Genomic DNA, 20,609 nt, shown 5'->3' with positions numbered 1-20,609 from the left:
ATAATTATAACATACAGATTATTATGTAATTATACATAATAGAACAAAAACTCATACCAAATTTTATTCTTATAAAATGTTTATCGCAATAATTGTAATAACTGATATTTTTAACTTTTCGAAAAAATCTCGGCATCGTATTATAATTTGTTAAGATATTTTATTGGCTTTTACTGAAAGGGCGAAATTACCTTGCAGTTAATAAAATAGCGTTGCATCCGAAATCTTGCTTATATTTCATTTACACACAAATATATAAAGATATATATATATATATATATATATACTACTACTACTACTCATTGTCAGTCGACAAAACACACAAATTATTAAGACACGAACACAAAAATATAATTAAGGAAAATAATACTTGACATCAACCGCCATGAAGGTTAGATTGTTACTGAGTCACAATTGCATATTTACTTTCGTATTGCGCCCTCTATGATTCTGATCCCAAAACTATTCCGATTAGATAACAATTATTGAATTTTAATATCATCTGGTAACAATTCACGCTGTTTCGACCCTATAAATTGGGTCCAAAAACCGAAGTCAAACCATTCAGTGTTTGGAGCTCGTGGGAACAGTTCAATGGTAAGTTTTATATTTTCATATTGTATAATAATTTTATATGTTCAGTGTTAAATACGTGGCGTGGATTTTGTGTTTGGATTGATACTATTCGACTTTTTATACTCTAATTATATTACTTTTTATACTCTAATATATTTTTGCTGAGGAGTCGCCTTCGTGTTTTTTGTTGCGAAAATATTCAATTTCAGCCTCGGAATTAACATAAATAATCCAATACATATTTAGATTGTAATGTATACCTTGTCGGTTTAGAACAGATTTAGTAGTCAACATACAATTTTTTTTATAAATCCTATGTTTGAAATACTTTTCTTTTTAAATTTTTTTGACCGCGAATAGCGAAAACGCAAATAAAAGAAGCGCGACTTCTACTGTATTTACAATTGACTAGTATTTATCTTAGTTTATTATTTTATTTATTTGTTTATTTTCTATTTGTTTAACTTGTTTCAGATTTCCTGTGGTGTTTTGCACCATAGCTGGGGGATTCATTGTGCCTTTTTTACATTTTATTATTATATTTACAATTTTTAATTAAAAATCTATTTTTATCATTATGACTTAGTTACTTACTTGCGTTCAACCGTTTTTCTGTTTTGTTCGTGCGTGCGGAAAATTGAATTCGAAACAATTTGAAACAGTTGATCATTTATAGTTTTTTTTAATCGTTTAAAACGATTTTTAAAGCCGAGTTTTCGCGTTTTTAAAACCTGTCGCCCTCCCCCCTCGGCAGGTCGGAGTAGTTCGCGATTAATTATTAAATTAATTTTTGTTTGTCGGTGTGTGGTTGCTTGCAAAGTTTTTCCCAGAAGCGGAGCAACGCCATACGCTTTAATTCATAAATAATACTATATGTACATATTAAAAATAATGTTTAATTTTTTTGGAATTATTTTATTAATTACGTTACGTTATATACGGATGCAAACATTTAGTTTGAAATTTTGAAATCCAGCGTGTTTCTCAAATTACTTATATTTATTTTAACGGATTTTTTCTGCTTTTATGTACTATAATTTAATCAAATTTAAAATTCTCGTCATTGCACAATGGGTCTCCCTTGACGGAGAAATGTTGAAGACGCAGTGCTTGAAAAGTGCTTGAATTTAAAAAAAAAAAATATCGATCAATACCAAGACCAACTACTACAGGAGAAGCACACCACAGGAAAATATGCATGCATATATTAGAAGTTTTCTCGTATTAGTCATAATTAGTCGTTACTTAGACCATAGTTAAGTAAACATAGAGACTTAGTCTTACACTTATAAAAGTTCATATTTTTTTAATATTAACATTACCGGGGCCCCGTTTATATGCTCATCCCTTTCAGGGAAATTTGTGTTTTTTTTAAATCTCGTTTCAGGTGTAATTCCAAGATTTCCAGAAGATTGCCTCTTCAAGACCACCGAGAAGCCGCTACCAGATAAAATGTAAGAAAAAACTTTAATTATATTGTATTATTATTATTGGATCTTTATAATGGTGTATCAATATTATTGTATTATATTAGTCTTCAACTAATGTTTAGATAAGGGTCCTTTTGACGTAAAAATTTCGGTCGGATATTTTGTAATTTATTTTCAAATTAATTTAAAATAATAATCAATTTTTATTTCATAATTGTCCATCACTTTCCAAGGGCCAACCTGGACCAACAGAAGACTGCTGACGGATCAAGACCAACAGAAGAATACTGCCGGATTGGAGGTGAATATCAAGATGAATATGGAGTGTGAAAAGACTTTAGTTATATTATTCTATTATTATTAAGTAATTACTAAGTTATATTATTGATAAGCGGCGTTTTCGGTCATACGTTTTCTAAAGTTGTTCGCGAATTATTAGTTCGCATTTTCACGGTAATATCTTCAGTCATACCTTTTTTGGAGTTTTTCGCGTATTTTTGTTTGAGCTCAAAGGGCGTGGCGTTGTGGAAGAACCTTTCTTTTTTTTCGCGCTTTTTTTTACATTAATTAATTAATAATTGCAAATCACAAAATGATTTGTCCATAAGCTTCATAGGCTGGGAAACTGTGAAGTTTTTTTCCAAGTAATTGCATGGTGTATTTGGGGGGTACTTCTGTACTCTGGGGGGTACATCATGTGGATGCTTTTTTTTATAATATCACAATCACCGTTACAAAACCACAATACAATTTTCATATTAATATTTCCTACAATTTCATATTTATTCAAACTACACACTACACACCGAGAGGTTCTTTCGCTTTTAAAAATCGAAATGTTCGGGTACATTAGGTCATCTCGCGGGGTTCTTTTCGCGTTATATTCGGTACAATTCGTTTATTAGTTACTTATAATTAGTCAATAAGTTAGTTTAGGTGGATTAGGGCTGCAGAAGTCCTTGCATTTCTGTGGCGACACCACATTAAAAAAAACGCGCCTGGCAACTCTACCTCTTGGGTGGTGTGGAAAAGAGTTGCATTCTAGCTATAAGTACAATTGTCATAATTAGATATTTAGATAATTATTTTAATTATTACACATCGATGTATCACTATAGGTTACACGCATTACTGATAATTATAAACTTATATCGAATAGTCTTACAAATAAAAAAGAATGAAACAAATCTTTACTTTTAAATTTGTTACTTTCCAGTTTTTTGTCCAAGCTTATAAGTAAACGATTTTTTAAAAGTCACTTTTAATTATTAATAATTGAAATTGTAAATTGGCTGTAAAATATAGCTACTAGTACTTTACTGCATTTTATACTCTTAAATCTTTAATTTATTAACTCATGCAAAAAAGTTGTATTCCAGTTATAACTGTAATTATCAATATTTTAATTTAACGTATATATGAATATATTACAAAATAATATCGAATTGTATAGAATATTAAAAAATACAAATTAATAATAATAATTAATTTGCTTTTTAAATTTTTACCTTGATTTTTTTTTACAGAAATTTGTAAACAAATTTTAGTATTTTTAGAAAAAATAACTAAACATTATCATTTATTAATAATTTTGAATTGTGCGTTAAAAATATATTATTAGGTGGTTCTGCAATATGAAGAGTTGTATGGTTTTTAATAGTGTTAATATTACTTGTAAGAGAGCAGAAAGTGAACGTTAAATTATTACTTAATCAGCCTGTTTTACACACCTATTAATATAAAAATACAAATAAAAAAAACTCATTTCAAAAATAAATGCAACAATAAAAGAATACATTATAATTCATTAATAGGAGAAAGTTGACCAAAAATAAAATTTTATTTTAAAAATGCTTTACGGGACGCAGCACGTCTTTCCATCAACAGGAAGCAAAGATTTTTTGAATCATTCAAAAATCCGTGCGCCCGAAATCGTGGACGATAAATTGCATCCAAACATACATACACAAACACATACTTCAAATGTTCTGTAACTTTTGAAACGTAAATATATGCAAAAAATTTCATTTTCAATTTTTTTTGCGATTACTATAACTTGCCCTACAAGAAGTTGATAATAGAATAAAATTCAACTTAAACATTTTCTATATCTCAATTAGAAATAGGAGAATGCCAAGCATCTATTATTATAATGCTTACAGGCGTATTAAATGTGAATTCCAAAATTTCATAAAATATAACATTTTCATAAAACAAATATTGCAGGCTATAAAACTATTAAACTTCGTCGGTTGTGAGTGTTTAACCCCTTAACTTACCTTAACTTATTTTGATTCGTAAATGTTGGGCCAAAGTTGTACAGCTGGCGCCGCGTTCCTACTTTCCACACAGTGTACAGTTTTGTTTTTGTATTTTATAGTTTGAATTATATAAATATTTTATAATAATTGTGATCAACGTAACGGGCCACGCCTTTAATGCGTAATATTTGCTTCTGACCCGATTATCCTACACGGGCTGTGCCCGTAATATTTACGTTTGGCCTAGCCATCAGAAGCGGGCTGTGCTCGTCATTGTAAGTTCGTGCCTTAAGGCAAATTGCTGGAACTTCCAGTACCAGAAATTATTATTATTTTTTAAAAAGATTGACATTGTTGGAAAAAATTACTTCCAAAAAATTAGATTTTTGAGAAACTATAAATTTGACAAAAAATTACTTTTTTTTGAAAAAAATTTTTTTTAATAAAAAATGTTTTCATTATTTTGACATATCTTGGAAATTTTGAACTTTTTTCCAAAGCAATCGTACTGATTTAACTGCATATAGACGAAATATCGAAGCGCGTAAGCGCCGCGTCGCCGTCAAACGGATAAACATTGGTACGTTACATTACCAAATCGGCACTCCACATACTACAGTCCACCGCTCTACCAACTGAGCTATCGAAGGGTTGAATTTGCCAAATCAATGTTTCGTAATATGTAAAAAAATATGTGATATTAAAAACATAATCCTTCGAGCCGGATTTGAACCAGCGACCTATGGATGTCGGCACTCTACATACTACAGTCCACCGCTCTACCAACTGACCTACCGAAGGGTAGCAGCTACCAAATCAATGTTTCGTAATATGTAAAAAATTATGTGATATTAAAAACATAATCCTTCGAGCCGGATTTGAACCAACGACCTATGGATGTCGGCACTCTACATACTACAGTCCACCGCTCTACCAACTGAGCTATCGAAGGGTTCAAATTACGAAATCAATGTTTCGTAATATGTAAAAAATATGTGATATTGAAAAAAAAATTCTTCGAACCGGATTTGAACGAGCGACCTATGGATGCCGGCACTCTACATACTACAGTCCACCGCTCTACCAACTGACCTACTGAAGGGTTGAAGTTGCCAAATCAATGTTTCATAATCAACATAATCCTTTATTATGTTTCATAAAAACGTAATCCTTCGAGCCAGATTTGAACCAGCAACCTATGGTTGTCGCCACTCTACATACTACAGACCTCTGCTCTACCAGCTGAGCTATCAAAGTGTTGAAGTTTGCAAATCAATGTTTCGTAATATATAAACAATTATGTGATATTAAAAACATAATCCTTCGAGCCGGATTTGAACCAGCGACCTATGGATGTCGGCACTCTACATATTACAGTCCACCGTTCTACCAACTGAGCTATAGAAGGGTAGAAATTAGCAAATCAATGTTTCGTAATATGTGATATTGAAAACAAAATTCACGAACCGTTTTGAACAGCGACCTATGGATGTCGGCGCTCTACATACTACAGTCCACCACTCTACCAACTGACTATCGAAGGTGTTGAATTGCAAATCAATGTTTCGTAATATGTAAATTATTGATATTAAAAAATATAACCTTCGAGCCGATTTGAACCAGCGACCTATGGATTTCGGCACTCTACATACTACAGTCGACCACCGTACCAGCTGAGCTATCAGAAGTTTCGTGACATGTAAAATATTATGTAATGTTGAAGAATTCAATCCTTCGCGCGGATTTGAACCAGCGACCTATGGATGTCGGCACTCTACATACTACAGTCTACCGCTCTAACAACTGACCTATTGAAGGGTTGAAGTTGCCAAATCAATGTTTCATAATCAACATAATCCTTTATTATGTTTCATGAAAACATAATCCTTCGAGACGATTTGAACCAGCAACCTATGGTTGTCGCCACTCTGCATACTACAGACCTCTGCTCTACCAACTGAGCTATCGAAGTGTTGAAATTTGCAAATAAATATTTCGTAATATGTTAAAAATTATGTGATATTGAAAACAAAATCCTTCGAACCGGATTTGAACCAACGACCTATGGATGTCGGCACTCTACATACTACAGTCTACCGCTCTACCAACTGAGCTATCGAAGGGTTGAAATTAGGAAATCAATGTTCCGTAATATATAAAAAATTATGTGATATTAAAAACATAATTCCCCGACCCCGATTTGAACCAGCGACCTATGAATGTCGGCACTCTACATACTACAGTCCTCCGCTCTATTAACTTAGCTACCGAAGTGTTGAAGTTTGCAAATCAATGTTTCGTAATATGTGATATTGAAAACAAAATTCTTCGAACCGAATTTGAACGAGCGACCTATGGATTTCGGCACTCTACATACTACAGTCCACCGCTCTACCAACTGAGCTACCGAAGGGTAATATGTAAAAAATTATGTGATATTAAAAACATAATCTTTGATAATTTTATTGGCATATGTCTAATGATCATTTTTGACCGCCAAATAATTTTTTTTTTATTTTTTTCTCCGTATCTTCGAAACCGCTACACATGCCTTACCAAAAAGTTCATCAATTCTTCATTACGTCAATACAAGTAAAATGTTTTTTAAATCATTTAATACCGGTATTATCAATGAAACTTTTACTAGGCATTATTTTAGTTACTGCAGTTGTTATATTGACATATTAACATTATTATTTTTCTAAAATAAGAACATATTAATTAATATATCACATAGAGAATATGAGTATTTATATATATTTATATATAATTATGTATTAACTTCTATGTTAAACACTTTACATATAATCGGCTCGTATGAAATTATATATTCAAGGAAAGAAACAAATTCAGTTAATAACTTATATTTTGTTTATTGAAATATGTTTTTAAAAAATATAAACAATCAATTGTTTCATCTTCAAACGAGAACCAAATTTTAGTACAAATATAACAAGCCAAAAAATCCTTTTCTCATTCTACACTTGTCGGCACAATTGTCATAAAGAAGTATTACGAGTAAATTATTAGTCGATATGAATCAGTATTTAGTATAGTGTATTTAGTTGATTAACAAATCATAATTAGATATTAACACTTCACAAAGACTTATAAAACATTATTGTATTTGCTGATAAAATAATTCCAAATGAACAGATTTCTAAGAATCTGCAACTTTCGCATAATAAAGAGGTCAAATATTTGCCGCAGGAATTTGTTTTGTGCACCTTGTATTATGATTAAATTGCTCTTTTTAGCAGTACCCCAAAGTTGAATTCCGTAGGTCCATATATGATAATAAAGAAAATATCTGATATTAAAAATACAATCCTTCGAGCATGGATGTCGGCACTCTACATAATGCAATCCACGGCTCTTCCAACTGAGCTATCAAACTGCTGCTTGCCAAGCAGAAGCAAACTCGAAATAATGTTTTGCAGTTGGTAATAAATTATGTGATGCAATCATTCGAGCAGAATTTGAACCAGCGATATATAGATGTCGGCACCTTACATTAAACACTGTAGAGTGCCGACTGTAGAATCTACAGTCTACCGTTCTACCAACTGAATTATCAAAGTATCGCAGTAATTTAATGTGAAATGATTTTAAAATGAATATTTATATACAAGTATAAGAACAACACTTCCTAAATTTGATGAAAAATTTCGATTTTATGTGCAAATGAACGATTTATATTTTTATTTGTAAAATAAGCAATCAGTTCATTGTATTGAAGTTTACGACATTTTGCAATTTCCATTATAGAAAGCGTTTTAAAAACATATATATGGAGTTTAAAAAAAATTATTTAAATAATTAACTTACTCATTTCATGTCGTCTTCAACAACCTGAAACAAATCAATATATTCTAATTAATTACTGTTACGCACATGCATATTCCTGTCATTGAATAAGTGGTTAAGTCAGTTTTCACTATTTTTCAAAGCTTGATTTCGCGTAATATCGAGTATTAGAAATTAATGATTTAAATTTTATATAAAGTGCTTCATTAACTTTTACTCCTAACCAGAAGTTTATCAATTTAAAAATCATTCAGAGAAATAGTTAATACCGCGATTTAGAACATTTTTGCCGAAATTCGACTTAACCACTTATTCACTAGAATGGCAAATTTATTAAGAGGGTTTTCATTAAATATACGTATATATATATATATATATATATATATATATATATATATATATATTTATCCCCTGCTCTGGCAATCTGACATCGGACAGCGTGATGTCCATTTTCACTTGAACATATAGATAAAAAAATGTTACCAATTGAAAATTAGCTCATCTCAGACACTACGGTGTGAAATGGAAATGAAAAAAACTCCAACTTCTTCCCTGAATCAAGTTGGAGTTTAACTCAGCTGACGGACCTGCTTCGATATTAAAAATCATAATCCTCCGAGCCGGATTTGAATCAGCGACCTATGGATTTTGGCACTCTACATACTACAGTTTAAATGTGATATTAAAAATATAAACCTACGAGCCGGATTTGAACCAGCGACCTACGGATGTCGGCACTCTACCCGGATTTGAACCATCGACCTATGGATGTCAGCACTCTACACACTACAGTCCTCCGCTCTACCAACTGAGCTACAGAAGTGTTGAAATCTGCAAATCAATGTTTCGTATTATGTAAAAAATTATGTGATATTAAAAACATAATTCTTCGAGCCGGATTTGAGCCAGCGACCTATGGATGTCGGCACTATACATACTACAGTCCTCCGGTCTACCAACTGAGCTATCGAAGTGTTGAAATTTGCAAATAAATGTTTCGTAATATGTAAAAAATTATGTGATATTGAAAACAAAATCCTTCGAGCCGGATTTGAACCAGCGACCTATGGATGTCGGCACTCTACATACTACAGTCCACCGCTCTACCAACTGACCTATTGAAGGGTTGAAATTACCAAATCAATGTTTCATAATCAACATAATCCTTCATTATGTTTCATAAAAACATAATCCTCCGAGCCCGATTTGAACCAGCGACCTATGGATGTCGGCACTCTACATACTACAGTCCACCGCTCTACCAACTGACCTATTGAAGGGTTGAAATTACCAAATCAATGTTTCAAATCAACATAATCCTTATTATGTTTATAAAAAACAATCCTCGAGCCCGATTTGAACCAGCGACCTATGGATGTCGGCACTCTAAATACTACAGTCCACCACCCCACCAACTGAGCTATCGAAGGGTAGAAATTACCAAATCAATGTTTCGTAATATTTAAAAAATTATGTGATATTAAAAATACAATCCTTCGAGCCGGTTTTGAACCAGCGACTTATGGATGTCAGCCTCACACACTGTACAGTTCACCGCTTTACCAACTGAGCTATCGAATGGTTTAATGCACACGCAGAAAAAAATGTTTTGTACTCTGTAAAAAATTATATGATATTAAAAATAAAATCCTTCGAGCCGAATTTGAACCACCAACCTATGGATGTCGGCACTCTACATACTACAGTCCACCGCTTACCAACTGACCTATTGAAGGGTTGAAATTACCAAATCAATGTTTCATAATCAACATAATCCTTCATTATGTTTCATAAAAACATAACCCTTCGAGCCAGATTTGAACCAGCGACCTATGGATGTCGCCACTCTACATACTATAGACCTCCGCTCTACCAACTGAGCTATCGACGTGTTGAAGGTTGCAAATAAATGTTACGTAATATGTATGTTTAAAATTATGTGATATTGAAAACAAAATCCTTCGAACCGGATTTGAACCAGCGACCTATGGAATTCGGCACTCTGCATACTACAGTCCACCGATCTACCAACTGAGCTATCGAAGGGCTGAAATTACCAAATCAATGTTTCGTAGTATGTAAAAAATTATGTGATATTAAAAACATAATCCTCCGAGCCCGATTTGAACCAGCGACCTATGGATGTCGGCACTCTACATACTACAGTCCACCACCTCACCAACTGAGCTATCAAAGGGTAGAAATAACCAAATCAATGTTTCGTAATATTTAAAAAATTATGTGATATTAAAAATACAATCTTACGAGCCGGTTTTGAACCAGCGACTTATGGATGTCAGCCTCACACACTGTACAGTTCACCGCTTTACCAACTGAGCTATCGAATGGTTTAATGCACACGCAGAAGAAAATGTTTTGTACTCTGTAAAAAATTATGTGATATTAAAAATAAAATCCTTCGAGCCGAATTTGAACCACCAACCTATGGATGTCGGCACTCTACATACTACAGTCCACCACCTCACCAACTGAGCTATCGAAGGGTAGAAATTACCAAATCAATGTTTCGTTGAACCAGCGACCTATGGATGTCGGCACTCTAGATACTACAGTCCACCACTCTACCAACTGAGCTATCGAAGGGTGGAAATCAGCAAATCAATGTTTCGTAATATGTGAAAAATTATGTGATATTAAAAATATAATCCTCCGACCCGGATTTGAACCAGCGACCTATGGATGTCGGCAATCTATACACTACAGTCCACCGCTCTACCAACTGAGCTATCGAAGGGTAGAAATCACCAAATCAATGTTTCGTAATATGTAAAAAATTATGTGATATTAAACACATAATCCTTCGAGCGGGATTTGAACCAGCAACCTATGGATGTCGGCACTCTACATACTACAGTACACCACCTTACCAACTGAACTATCGAAGGGTGGAAATTAGCAAATCAGTGTTTCGTAATCTGTGAAAAATTATGTGATATTAAAAATATAATCCTTCGAGCCGGATTTGAACCAGCGACCTATGGATGTCGGCAATTTACATACTACAGTCCACCGCTCTACCAACTGAGCTATCGAAGGGTAGAAATTACCAAATCAATGTTTCGTTGAACCAGCGACCTATGGATGTCGGCACTCTAGATACTACAGTCCACCACTCTACCAACTGAGCTATCGAAGGGTGGAAATCAGCAAATCAATGTTTCGTAATTTGTGAAAAATTATGTGATATTAAAAATATAATCCTTCGAGCCGGATTTGAACCAGCGACCTATGGATGTCGGCAATCTACATACTACAGTCCACCGCTCTACCAACTGAGCTATCGAAGGGTAGAAATTACCAAATCAATGTTTCGTAATATGTAAAAAATTATGTGATATTAAAAACATAATCCTTCGAGCCGGATTTGAACCAGCGACCTATGGATGTCGGCAATTTACATACTACAGTCCACCGCTCTACCAACTGAGCTATCGAAGGGTAGAAATCACAAAATCAATGTTTCGTAATATGTAAAAAATTATGTGATATTAAAAACATAATCCTTCGAGCCGGATTTGAACCAGCGACCTATGGATGTCGGCACTGTACATACTACAGTCCACCGCTCTACCAACTGAGCTATCGAAGGGTTGAATTTACCAAATCAATGTTTCGTTGAACCAGCAACCTATGGATGTCGGCACTCTAGATACTACAGTCCACCACTCTACCAACTGAGCTATCGAAGGGTGGAAATCAGCAAATCAATGTTTCGTAATTTGTGAAAAATTATGTGATATTAAAAATATAATCCTTCGAGCCGGATTTGAACCAGCGACCTATGGATGTCGGCAATCTACGTACTACAGTCCACCGCTCTACCAACTGAGCTATCGAAGGGTAGAAATTACCAAATCAATGTTTCGTAATATGTAAAAAATTATGTGATATTAAAAACATAATCCTTCGAGCCGGATTTGAACCAGCGACCTATGGATGTCGGCAATTTACATACTACAGTCCACCGCTCTACCAACTGAGCTATCGAAGGGTACAAATTACAAAATCAATGTTTCGTAATATGTAAAAAATTATGTGATATTAAAAACATAATCTTTCGAGCCGGATTTGAACCAGCGACCTATGGGTGTCGGCACTGTACATACTACAGTCCACCGCTCTACCAACTGAGCTATCGAAGGGTTGAATTTACCAAATCAATGTTTCGTTGAACCAGCAACCTATGGATGTCGGCACTCTAGATACTACAGTCCACCACTCTACCAACTGAGCTATCGAAGGGTGGAAATCAGCAAATCAATGTTTCGTAATTTGTGAAAAATTATGTGATATAAAAAATACAATCCTTCGAGCCGGATTTGAACCAGCGACCTATGGATGTCGGCAATCTACATACTACAGTCCACCGCTCTACCAACTGAGCTATCAAAGGGTAGAAATTACCAAATCAATGTTTCGTAATATGTAAAAAATTATGTGATATTAAAAACATAATCCTTCGAGCCGGATTTGAACCAGCGACCTATGGATGTCGGCAATTTACATACTACAGTCCACCGCTCTACCAACTGAGCTATCGAAGGGTAGAAATTACAAAATCAATGTTTCGTAATATGTAAAAAATTATGTGATATTAAAAACATAATCCTTCGAGCCGGATTTGAACCAGCGACCTATGGATGTCGGCACTCTACATACTACAGTCCACCGCTCTACCAACTGAGCTATCAAAGGGTTGATCTTACCAAATCAATGTTTCGCAATATGTAAAAAATTATGTGATATTAAAAAAAGTAGTTCCTCGAGCTCGATTTGAACCAGCGACCTACGGATGTCGGCACTCTACATACTACAGTCCACCGCTCTACCAACTGAGCTATCGATGGGTTGAAATTACCAAATCAATGTTTCGTAATATGTAAAAAGTTATAAGATATTAAAAATATAATTCCTCGACCCCGATTTGAACCAGCGACCTATGGATGTCGGCACTCTACATACTACAGTCCTCCGCTCTACCAATTGAGCTATCGAAGTGTTGAAGTTTGCAAATCAATGTTTCATTATGTGTAAAAAATTATGTGATATTAAAAACATAATCCTCCGAGCCGGATTTGAATCAGCGACCTATGGATGTCGGCAATTTACATACTACAGTCCACCGCTCTACCAACTGAGCTATCAAAGGGTAGAAATTACCAAATCAATGTTTCGTAATATGTAAAAAATTATGTGATATCAAAAACATAATCCTTCGAGCCGGATTTGAACCAGCGACCTATGGATGTCGGCAATTTACATACTACAGTCCACCGCTCTACCAACTGAGCTATCGAAGGGTAGAAATTACAAAATCAATGTTTCGTAATACGTAAAAAATTATGTGATATTAAAAACATAATCCTTCGAGCCGGATTTGAACCAGCGACCTATGGATGTCGGCACTCTACATACTACAGTCCACCGCTCTACCAACTGAGCTATCAAAGGGTTGATCTTACCAAATCAATGTTTCGCAATATGTAAAAAATTATGTGATATTAAAAAAAGTAGTTCTTCGAGCTCGATTTGAACCAGCGACCTACGGATGTCGGCACTCTACATACTACAGTCCACCGCTCTACCAACTGAGCTATCGAAGGGTTGATATTACCAAATCAATGTTTTGTAATATGTAAAAAATTATGTGATATTAAAAATATAAACCTACGAGCCGGATTTGAACCAGCGACCTATGGATTTCGGCACTCTACATACTACAGTCGACCACTCTACCAACTGAGCTATCAAACGTTTCAATTAACGAATCAATGATTCGTAATATGTAAAAAATTATGTGATATTAAATACATAATCCTTGGAGCCGGATTTGAACCAGCGACCTATGGATGTCGGCACTCTACCCGGATTTGAACCATCGACCTGTGGATGTCAGCACTCTACATACTACAGTCCTCCGCTCCACCAACTGAGCTACAGAAGTGTTGAAATCTGCAAATCAATGTTTCGTAATATGTAAAAAATTATGTGATATTAAAAACATAATCCTTCGAGCCGAATTTGAACCAGCGACTTATGGATGTCGGCATTCAACATACTACAGTCCACCGCTCCACCAACTGAGCTATCGAAGGGTTGAAATTAGCAAATCAATGTTTCGTAATATGTAAAAAATTATGTGATATTAGAAACAAAATCCTTCGAGTCAGATTTGAACCAGCGACCTATGGATGTCGGCAATCTACATACTAAAGTCCACCGCTCTACTAACTGACCTATCGAAGGGATGAAGTTACCAAATCAATGTTTCGTAATATTTAAAAAATTATGTGATATTAAAAATACAATCCTGCGAGCCGGTTTTGAACCAGCGACTTATGGATGTCAGCCTCACACACTGTACAGTTCACCGCTTTACCAACTGAGCTATCGAATGGTTTAATGCACACGCAGAAGAAAATGTTTTGTACTCTGTAAAAAATTATGTGATATTAAAAATAAAATCCTTCGAGCCGAATTTGAACCACCAACCTATGGATGTCGGCACTCTACATACTACAGTCCACCGCTCTACAAACTGAGCTATCGAAGGGCAGAAATTACCAAATCAATGTTTCGTTGAACCAGCGACCTATGGATGTCGGCACTCTAGATACTACAGTCCACCACTCTACCAACTGAGCTATCGAAGGGTGGAAATCAGCAAATCAATGTTTCGTAATTTGTGAAAAATTATGTGATATTAAAAATATAATCCTTCGCGCCGGATTTGAACCAGCGACCTATGGATGTCGGCAATCTACATACTACAGTCCACCGCTCTACCAACTGAGCTATCGAAGGGTAGAAATTACCAAATCAATGTTTCGTAATATGTAAAAAATTATGTGATATTAAAAACATAATCCTTCGAGCCGGATTTGAACCAGCGACCTATGGATGTCGGCACTCTAGATACTACAGTCCACCACTCTACCAACTGAGCTATCGAAGGGTGGAAATCAGCAAATCAATGTTTCGTAATTTGTGAAAAATTATGTGATATTAAAAATATAATCCTTCGAGCCGGATTTGAACCAGCGACCTATGGATGTCGGCAATCTACATACTACAGTCCACCGCTCTACCAACTGAGTTATCGAAGGGTAGAAATTACCAAATCAATGTTTCGTAATATGTAAAAAATTATGTGATATTAAAAACATAATCCTTCGAGCCGGATTTGAACCAGCGACCTATGGATGTCGGCAATTCACATACTACAGTCCACCGCTCTACCAACTGAGCTATCGAAGGGTAGAAATTACAAAATCAATGTTTCGTAATATGTAAAAAATTATGTGATATTAAAAACATAATCCTTCGAGCCGGATTTGAACCAGCGACCTATGGATGTCGGCACTCTACATACTACAGTCCACCGCTCTACCAACTGAGCTATCGAAGGGTTGATCTTACCAAATCAATGTTTCGTAATGTGTAAAAAATTATGTGATATTAAAAACACAATCCTTCGAGGCGGATTTGAACCATAACCTATGAAAGACGGCACTCAGTCCTCCGCTCTACCAACTGAGCTATCGAAGGGTTGATATTACGAAATCAATGGTAATGTTTCGTAATATGTAAAAAATTGTGTAATATTAAAAACAATCCTTCGAGCCCGATTTGAACCAGCGACCTATGGATTTCGGCACTCTACATACTACAGTCGACCACTCTACCAACTGAGCTATCGAACGTTTCGTAACATGCAAAATATTATGTAATGTTGAAGAATTCAATCCTTCGCGCGGATTTGAAACAGCGACCTATGGATGTCGGCACTCTACATATTACAGTCCACCGTTCTACCAACTGAGCTATAAAAGGGTTGGAATTACCAAATCAATGTTTCGTAATATGTAGAGAATTATGTGATATTAAAAACATAATTCTTCGAGCCGGATTTGAGCCAGCGACCTATGGATGTCGGCACTCTATATACTACAGTCCTCCGGTCTACCAACTGAGCTATCGAAGTGTTGAAAATTGCAAATAAATGTTTCGTAATATGTAAAAAATTATGTGATATTGAAAACAAAATCCGTCGAACCGGATTTGAACCAACGACCTATGGATGTCGGCACTCTACATACAACAGTCCACCGCTCTACCAACTGAGCTATCGAAGGGTTGAAATTGGGAAATCAATGTTACGTAATATATAAAAAATTATGTGATATTAAAAACATAATTCTTCGACCCCGATTTGAACCAACGAGCTATGAATGTCGGCACTCTACATACTACAGTCCTCCGCTCTACCAACTGAGCTACCGAAGTGTTGAAGTTTGCAAATCAATGTTTCGTAATATGTAAAAAATTATGTGATATTAAAATCTTAACCCTTCGAGCCGGATTTGAACCAGCGACCTATGGATGTCGGCACTCTACATACTACAGTCCACCGCTCTACCAACTGACCTAACTAAGGCTTGAACCTCCCAAATCAATGTTTCGTAATATGTAAAAAATTATGTGATATTAAAAACAAAATCCTTCGAGCCGGATTTGAACTAGCGACCTATGGATGTCGGCACTCTACATACTACAGTCCACCGCTCTACCAACTGACCTATTGAAGGGTTGAAATTACCAAATCAATGTTTCATAATCAACATAATCCTTCATTATGTTTCATAAAAACATAATCCTCCGAGCCCGATTTGAACCAGCGACCTATGGATGTCGGCACTCTACATACTGCAGTCCACCACCCTACCAACTGAGCTATCGAAGGGTAGAAATTACCAAATCAATGTTTCGTAATATTTAAAAAATTATGTGATATTAAAAATACAATCCTACGAGCCGGTTTTGAACCAGCGACTTATGGATGTCAGCCTCACACACTGTACAGTTCACCGCTTTACCAACTGAGCTATCGAATGGTTTAATACACACGCAGAAGAAAATGTTTTGTACTCTGTAAAAAATTATGTGATATTAAAAATAAAATCCTTCGAGCCGAATTTGAACCACCAACCTATGGATGTCGGCACTCTACATACTACAGTCCACCGCTCTACCAACTGACCTATTGAAGGGTTGAAATTACCAAATCAATGTTTCATAATCAACATAATCCTTCATTATGTTTCATAAAAACATAATCCTTCGAGCCAGATTTGAACCAGCGACCTATGGATGTCGCCACTCTACATACTACAGACCTCCGCTCTACCAACTGAGCTATCGAAGTGTTGAAGGTTGCAAATAAATGTTTCGTAATATGTATGTTTAAAATTATGTGATATTGAAAACAAAATCCTTCGAACCGGATTTGAACCAGCGACCTATGGATGTCGGCACTCTACATACTACAGTCAACCGCTCTACCAACTGAGCTATCGAAGGGTTGAATACCATACCAATGTTTCGTAATATGTAAAAAATTATGTGATATTAAAAACAAAATCCTTCGACCCAGATATGAACCAGCGACCTATGAATGTCGGCACTCCACATACTACAGTCCTCCGCTCTACCAATTGAGCTATCGAACGTTTCTTAACATGTAAAATATTATGTAATGTTGAAGAATTCAATCCTTCGCGCGGATTTGAACCAGGATTAAATTCACCAACAGTATAAATTTAGAGATGGGTTATAAAAAAATTTGGCAGACTGTGAGAAAGTTTAATAAAAAAGTGGAGAGTCCAAATCAAGAGGCATCAATAAACAACGAATTTGGAGATGAACTATTAGAGTATATGACTCCCGAAATTGTAGTTAACAAAACAAGAGAAACAAATCCTAGAAGTCAGATAGATAGTTTGGTTACTCCAATATGCTTAGAAGAAATAAAAACAATTGAAATAAAAAAATGGATATAACACCAGGAAAAGACCAAATACACTACGAAATGCTATTTAAAATGAATGACACATGGAAAGAATACTTAGTGAAAATATTTAATGACTTTATCGAACGAGCCTATATACCGAGAAGCCTGAAAGAGAGTATAATTGTGCCAATTCTAAAAAAAGGACGGGACACAAGACTAGTAAGCTCATATAGACCCATATGTTTAGAATCTAATATATTAAAACTCTTTGAAAGAATTATGAAAAACAGACTAGAATGGTACCTTGAAAAAAATAATATGATACCTAATTTTCAATTTGGATTCAGAAAAGGAAAAGGAATAAGGGATTATCACAGTGTATTATTCAGTAAAATTCAAATAACGCACACCCAAAACGGATATATGATGTTATTATTAATAGACATCAAAAAAGCCTATGATAACGTGAACCATGACATAATGGAAACTAAAATGAGAGAAATGAACATCAAACCTAAATTCGTGTCATTAATAATGGAGTTATTAAGAAACAGAGAGACTTTTGTCAGATATAACGGGCGTCTATACGGGCCCAGACTAGCCAACATAGAGCTCCCGCAAGGATCAGGATTAAGCCCCATATTCTTCAACCTATATACATATGACCTAAAGGAAGTGGTGAAAGAACCTGTGTGTGCACTGCAATATGCGGACGACATAGCCCTCTATGTAATAGATAAAGATTGGGAGAAATGCAAAGAATACATGAGCAACAGTGTATTACAGTTGGAAGAATGGCTAAAATACAATGGATTGGAATTGGCACACGAAAAATGGGTAGTGATGCAATTTAGTAGGCATAGGAAGTATGATCATATTGGAGACATTCAGCTGGGCAAACACAAGTTTCCAGTTATGGATGAACATAAAATTCTTGGAATAACATATGACAAAAAAATCAAATTTAAGAGCCAGATATTAAACATATGCAGAAAATGTGAGAAGGGGATAAATATATTGAAGACAATTTGCAATATGAAATGGGGAGCGCATCCGGCAATTTGTCTAAACATATATAAAGCATTGATAAGGTGTCATCTAGATACCATTAGCTTTATGAGTAAAAATCTCACCAAACGAGATATAGACAAATTGAATAAAATTCAATACTCAGCCATACGAATTTCATTAGGTGCGCTGAAATCCTCTCCAATAAATACACTATTAGCAGAGTCCGGAGAATTACCTCTAGAATCAAGGTGGGAAATAATATCAAAAAGATATTTAATATCGAAGGTAAGCAGAAACGACGAAATAGTGTTACAAACATTGAATAATGTAAAGGATTTATGTGAGGGAACTACATATTGGAGCAGAAAAGAAAACCCGATCTTAGTGAGTAGCTACCTATGGATAAATAAATATAAACAGTTAATAGCGCAAGATCTAGATTGCCAATTCCGCTATCCTTTGGAATATAAGTGGGTAAACCAAAACAACATAATAATAGATAAAACTACTGACAATCCTTTGATACAAAGAGAAAATATGAACTTTATATTCAAACAGGAAATAAATAAAACACATCCAAATTACACACTTATTTTCACGGATGGATCAAAGAAAGAATGTGCTGGTTGTGCCGTGTATGTACCCCGACTCAATATAGAACAGAAATATAAATTGCCCAAAAGTGCTTCTAGTTTCACTGCCGAGATGACGGCCATCAAAATAGCAATAAATATAATAGAAGAAGAAAAAATTACAAAGAGTGTTATTCTATCTGACTGTAAATCAGCTCTAGAAGCTATAAAAAGAACTTTAGAAAAAGCTAATAAAATAGTATATGAAATAATAGATAAAACTATGAGTCTAAGAAGAAAAGGATTTGACCTAAAATTCATGTGGATAAAGGGACATGCGGGAATAACCGAAAATGAAAAGGCGGACGAGCTGGCCAAAGATGGATGTTATTTGGGAACCGAAATAAGCAGCCTTCTATCAGCAGATATCAAAAAAATAGTCATGAAAGAACAAAGAGAAAAATGGCAAAGTATATTTGACAACATTAGTCAAAGAAAAGGGAAAATATATCGGGAAATAAATTCAGATATGCATTCGAAACCGTGGTTTCAAAAGATAACAGAAAACTGTATGCACATCACTACCGTCATAAGAATGCGAATTGGACACACAAAAAATAGATCATTTCGACTACGAGATGGAATATCGAGGTTCGAAGAGTGCGACTGCGAAGAGGGAGGGCCTGAAAATACGGATCACATTGTTTTTCGATGCAAGAAATATACAACACAAAGAAAAGCGTTTTACCAACGCCTAGAACAAAAAAATATAGTTTTTACAACGAATACGACAATAATATTAGCTATGAAAAACATGAGTATATATAAAGATGTAACCAAATATTTATTTGAGTGCCAAAAATATTTATAGACAACTAAGTTAAGTTATCAATTTAATTAAGCTAGTTATTTAATCTAATTAAAATAATTGAAATTAGAATTTATTATTATTTTAATCACTATTGAAAATGTAAGAACAGATTAAGTTAGTTATTCTATTAGTTAGTTATAAGGGATGACTGTATATTATTAAATAGATGTCAATAAAATCATAAAAAAAAACTGACCTATCGAAAGGTAGAAATTACCAAATCAATGTTTCGTAATATGTAAAAAATTATGTGATATTAAAAACATAATC

At 34.7% G+C, this 20,609-nt stretch overlaps 1 protein-coding gene and 8 non-coding genes across 9 annotated transcripts; 1 reads left to right on the top strand and 8 right to left on the bottom strand.

Annotated features, from left to right (window-relative positions):
- Nucleotides 1–11,042: 11,042 nt before the first annotated feature.
- On the bottom strand, nt 11,043–11,131 carry Trnay-gua. Its single transcript is given in 2 exon segments — nt 11,043–11,078; nt 11,095–11,131. It is a non-coding gene; the product is annotated as a tRNA-Tyr (tRNA).
- Nucleotides 11,132–11,293: 162 nt separating this feature from the next.
- Trnay-gua lies at nt 11,294–11,382 on the bottom strand. Its single transcript is given in 2 exon segments — nt 11,294–11,329; nt 11,346–11,382. It is a non-coding gene; the product is annotated as a tRNA-Tyr (tRNA).
- A 62-nt stretch (nt 11,383–11,444) lies between these two features.
- Nucleotides 11,445–11,533, bottom strand: Trnay-gua. The gene is given in 2 exon segments: nt 11,445–11,480; nt 11,497–11,533. It is a non-coding gene; the product is annotated as a tRNA-Tyr (tRNA).
- A 464-nt stretch (nt 11,534–11,997) lies between these two features.
- Nucleotides 11,998–12,086, bottom strand: Trnay-gua. The gene is given in 2 exon segments: nt 11,998–12,033; nt 12,050–12,086. It is a non-coding gene; the product is annotated as a tRNA-Tyr (tRNA).
- A 464-nt stretch (nt 12,087–12,550) lies between these two features.
- Trnay-gua lies at nt 12,551–12,639 on the bottom strand. Its single transcript is given in 2 exon segments — nt 12,551–12,586; nt 12,603–12,639. It is a non-coding gene; the product is annotated as a tRNA-Tyr (tRNA).
- A 667-nt stretch (nt 12,640–13,306) lies between these two features.
- Nucleotides 13,307–13,395, bottom strand: Trnay-gua. The gene is given in 2 exon segments: nt 13,307–13,342; nt 13,359–13,395. It is a non-coding gene; the product is annotated as a tRNA-Tyr (tRNA).
- Nucleotides 13,396–15,263: 1,868 nt separating this feature from the next.
- Nucleotides 15,264–15,352, bottom strand: Trnay-gua. The gene is given in 2 exon segments: nt 15,264–15,299; nt 15,316–15,352. It is a non-coding gene; the product is annotated as a tRNA-Tyr (tRNA).
- Nucleotides 15,353–15,414: 62 nt separating this feature from the next.
- On the bottom strand, nt 15,415–15,503 carry Trnay-gua. The gene is given in 2 exon segments: nt 15,415–15,450; nt 15,467–15,503. It is a non-coding gene; the product is annotated as a tRNA-Tyr (tRNA).
- A 2,862-nt stretch (nt 15,504–18,365) lies between these two features.
- Nucleotides 18,366–20,339, top strand: LOC113374240. The gene has a single exon (XM_026614399.1). The coding sequence runs from the start codon at nt 18,366–18,368 to the stop codon at nt 20,337–20,339; it is 1,974 nt and encodes a 657-aa protein (XP_026470184.1).
- Nucleotides 20,340–20,609: the final 270 nt, after the last annotated feature.

The sequence above is a fragment of the Ctenocephalides felis genome, unplaced genomic scaffold (assembly GCF_003426905.1).
Source record: "Ctenocephalides felis isolate EL2017-DRISC unplaced genomic scaffold, ASM342690v1 CF-g0.4_SCAFFOLD_01665, whole genome shotgun sequence".
Lineage (NCBI taxonomy): Eukaryota > Metazoa > Arthropoda > Insecta > Siphonaptera > Pulicidae > Ctenocephalides > Ctenocephalides felis.
This window is presented reverse-complemented; position numbering and strand designations above follow the sequence as displayed.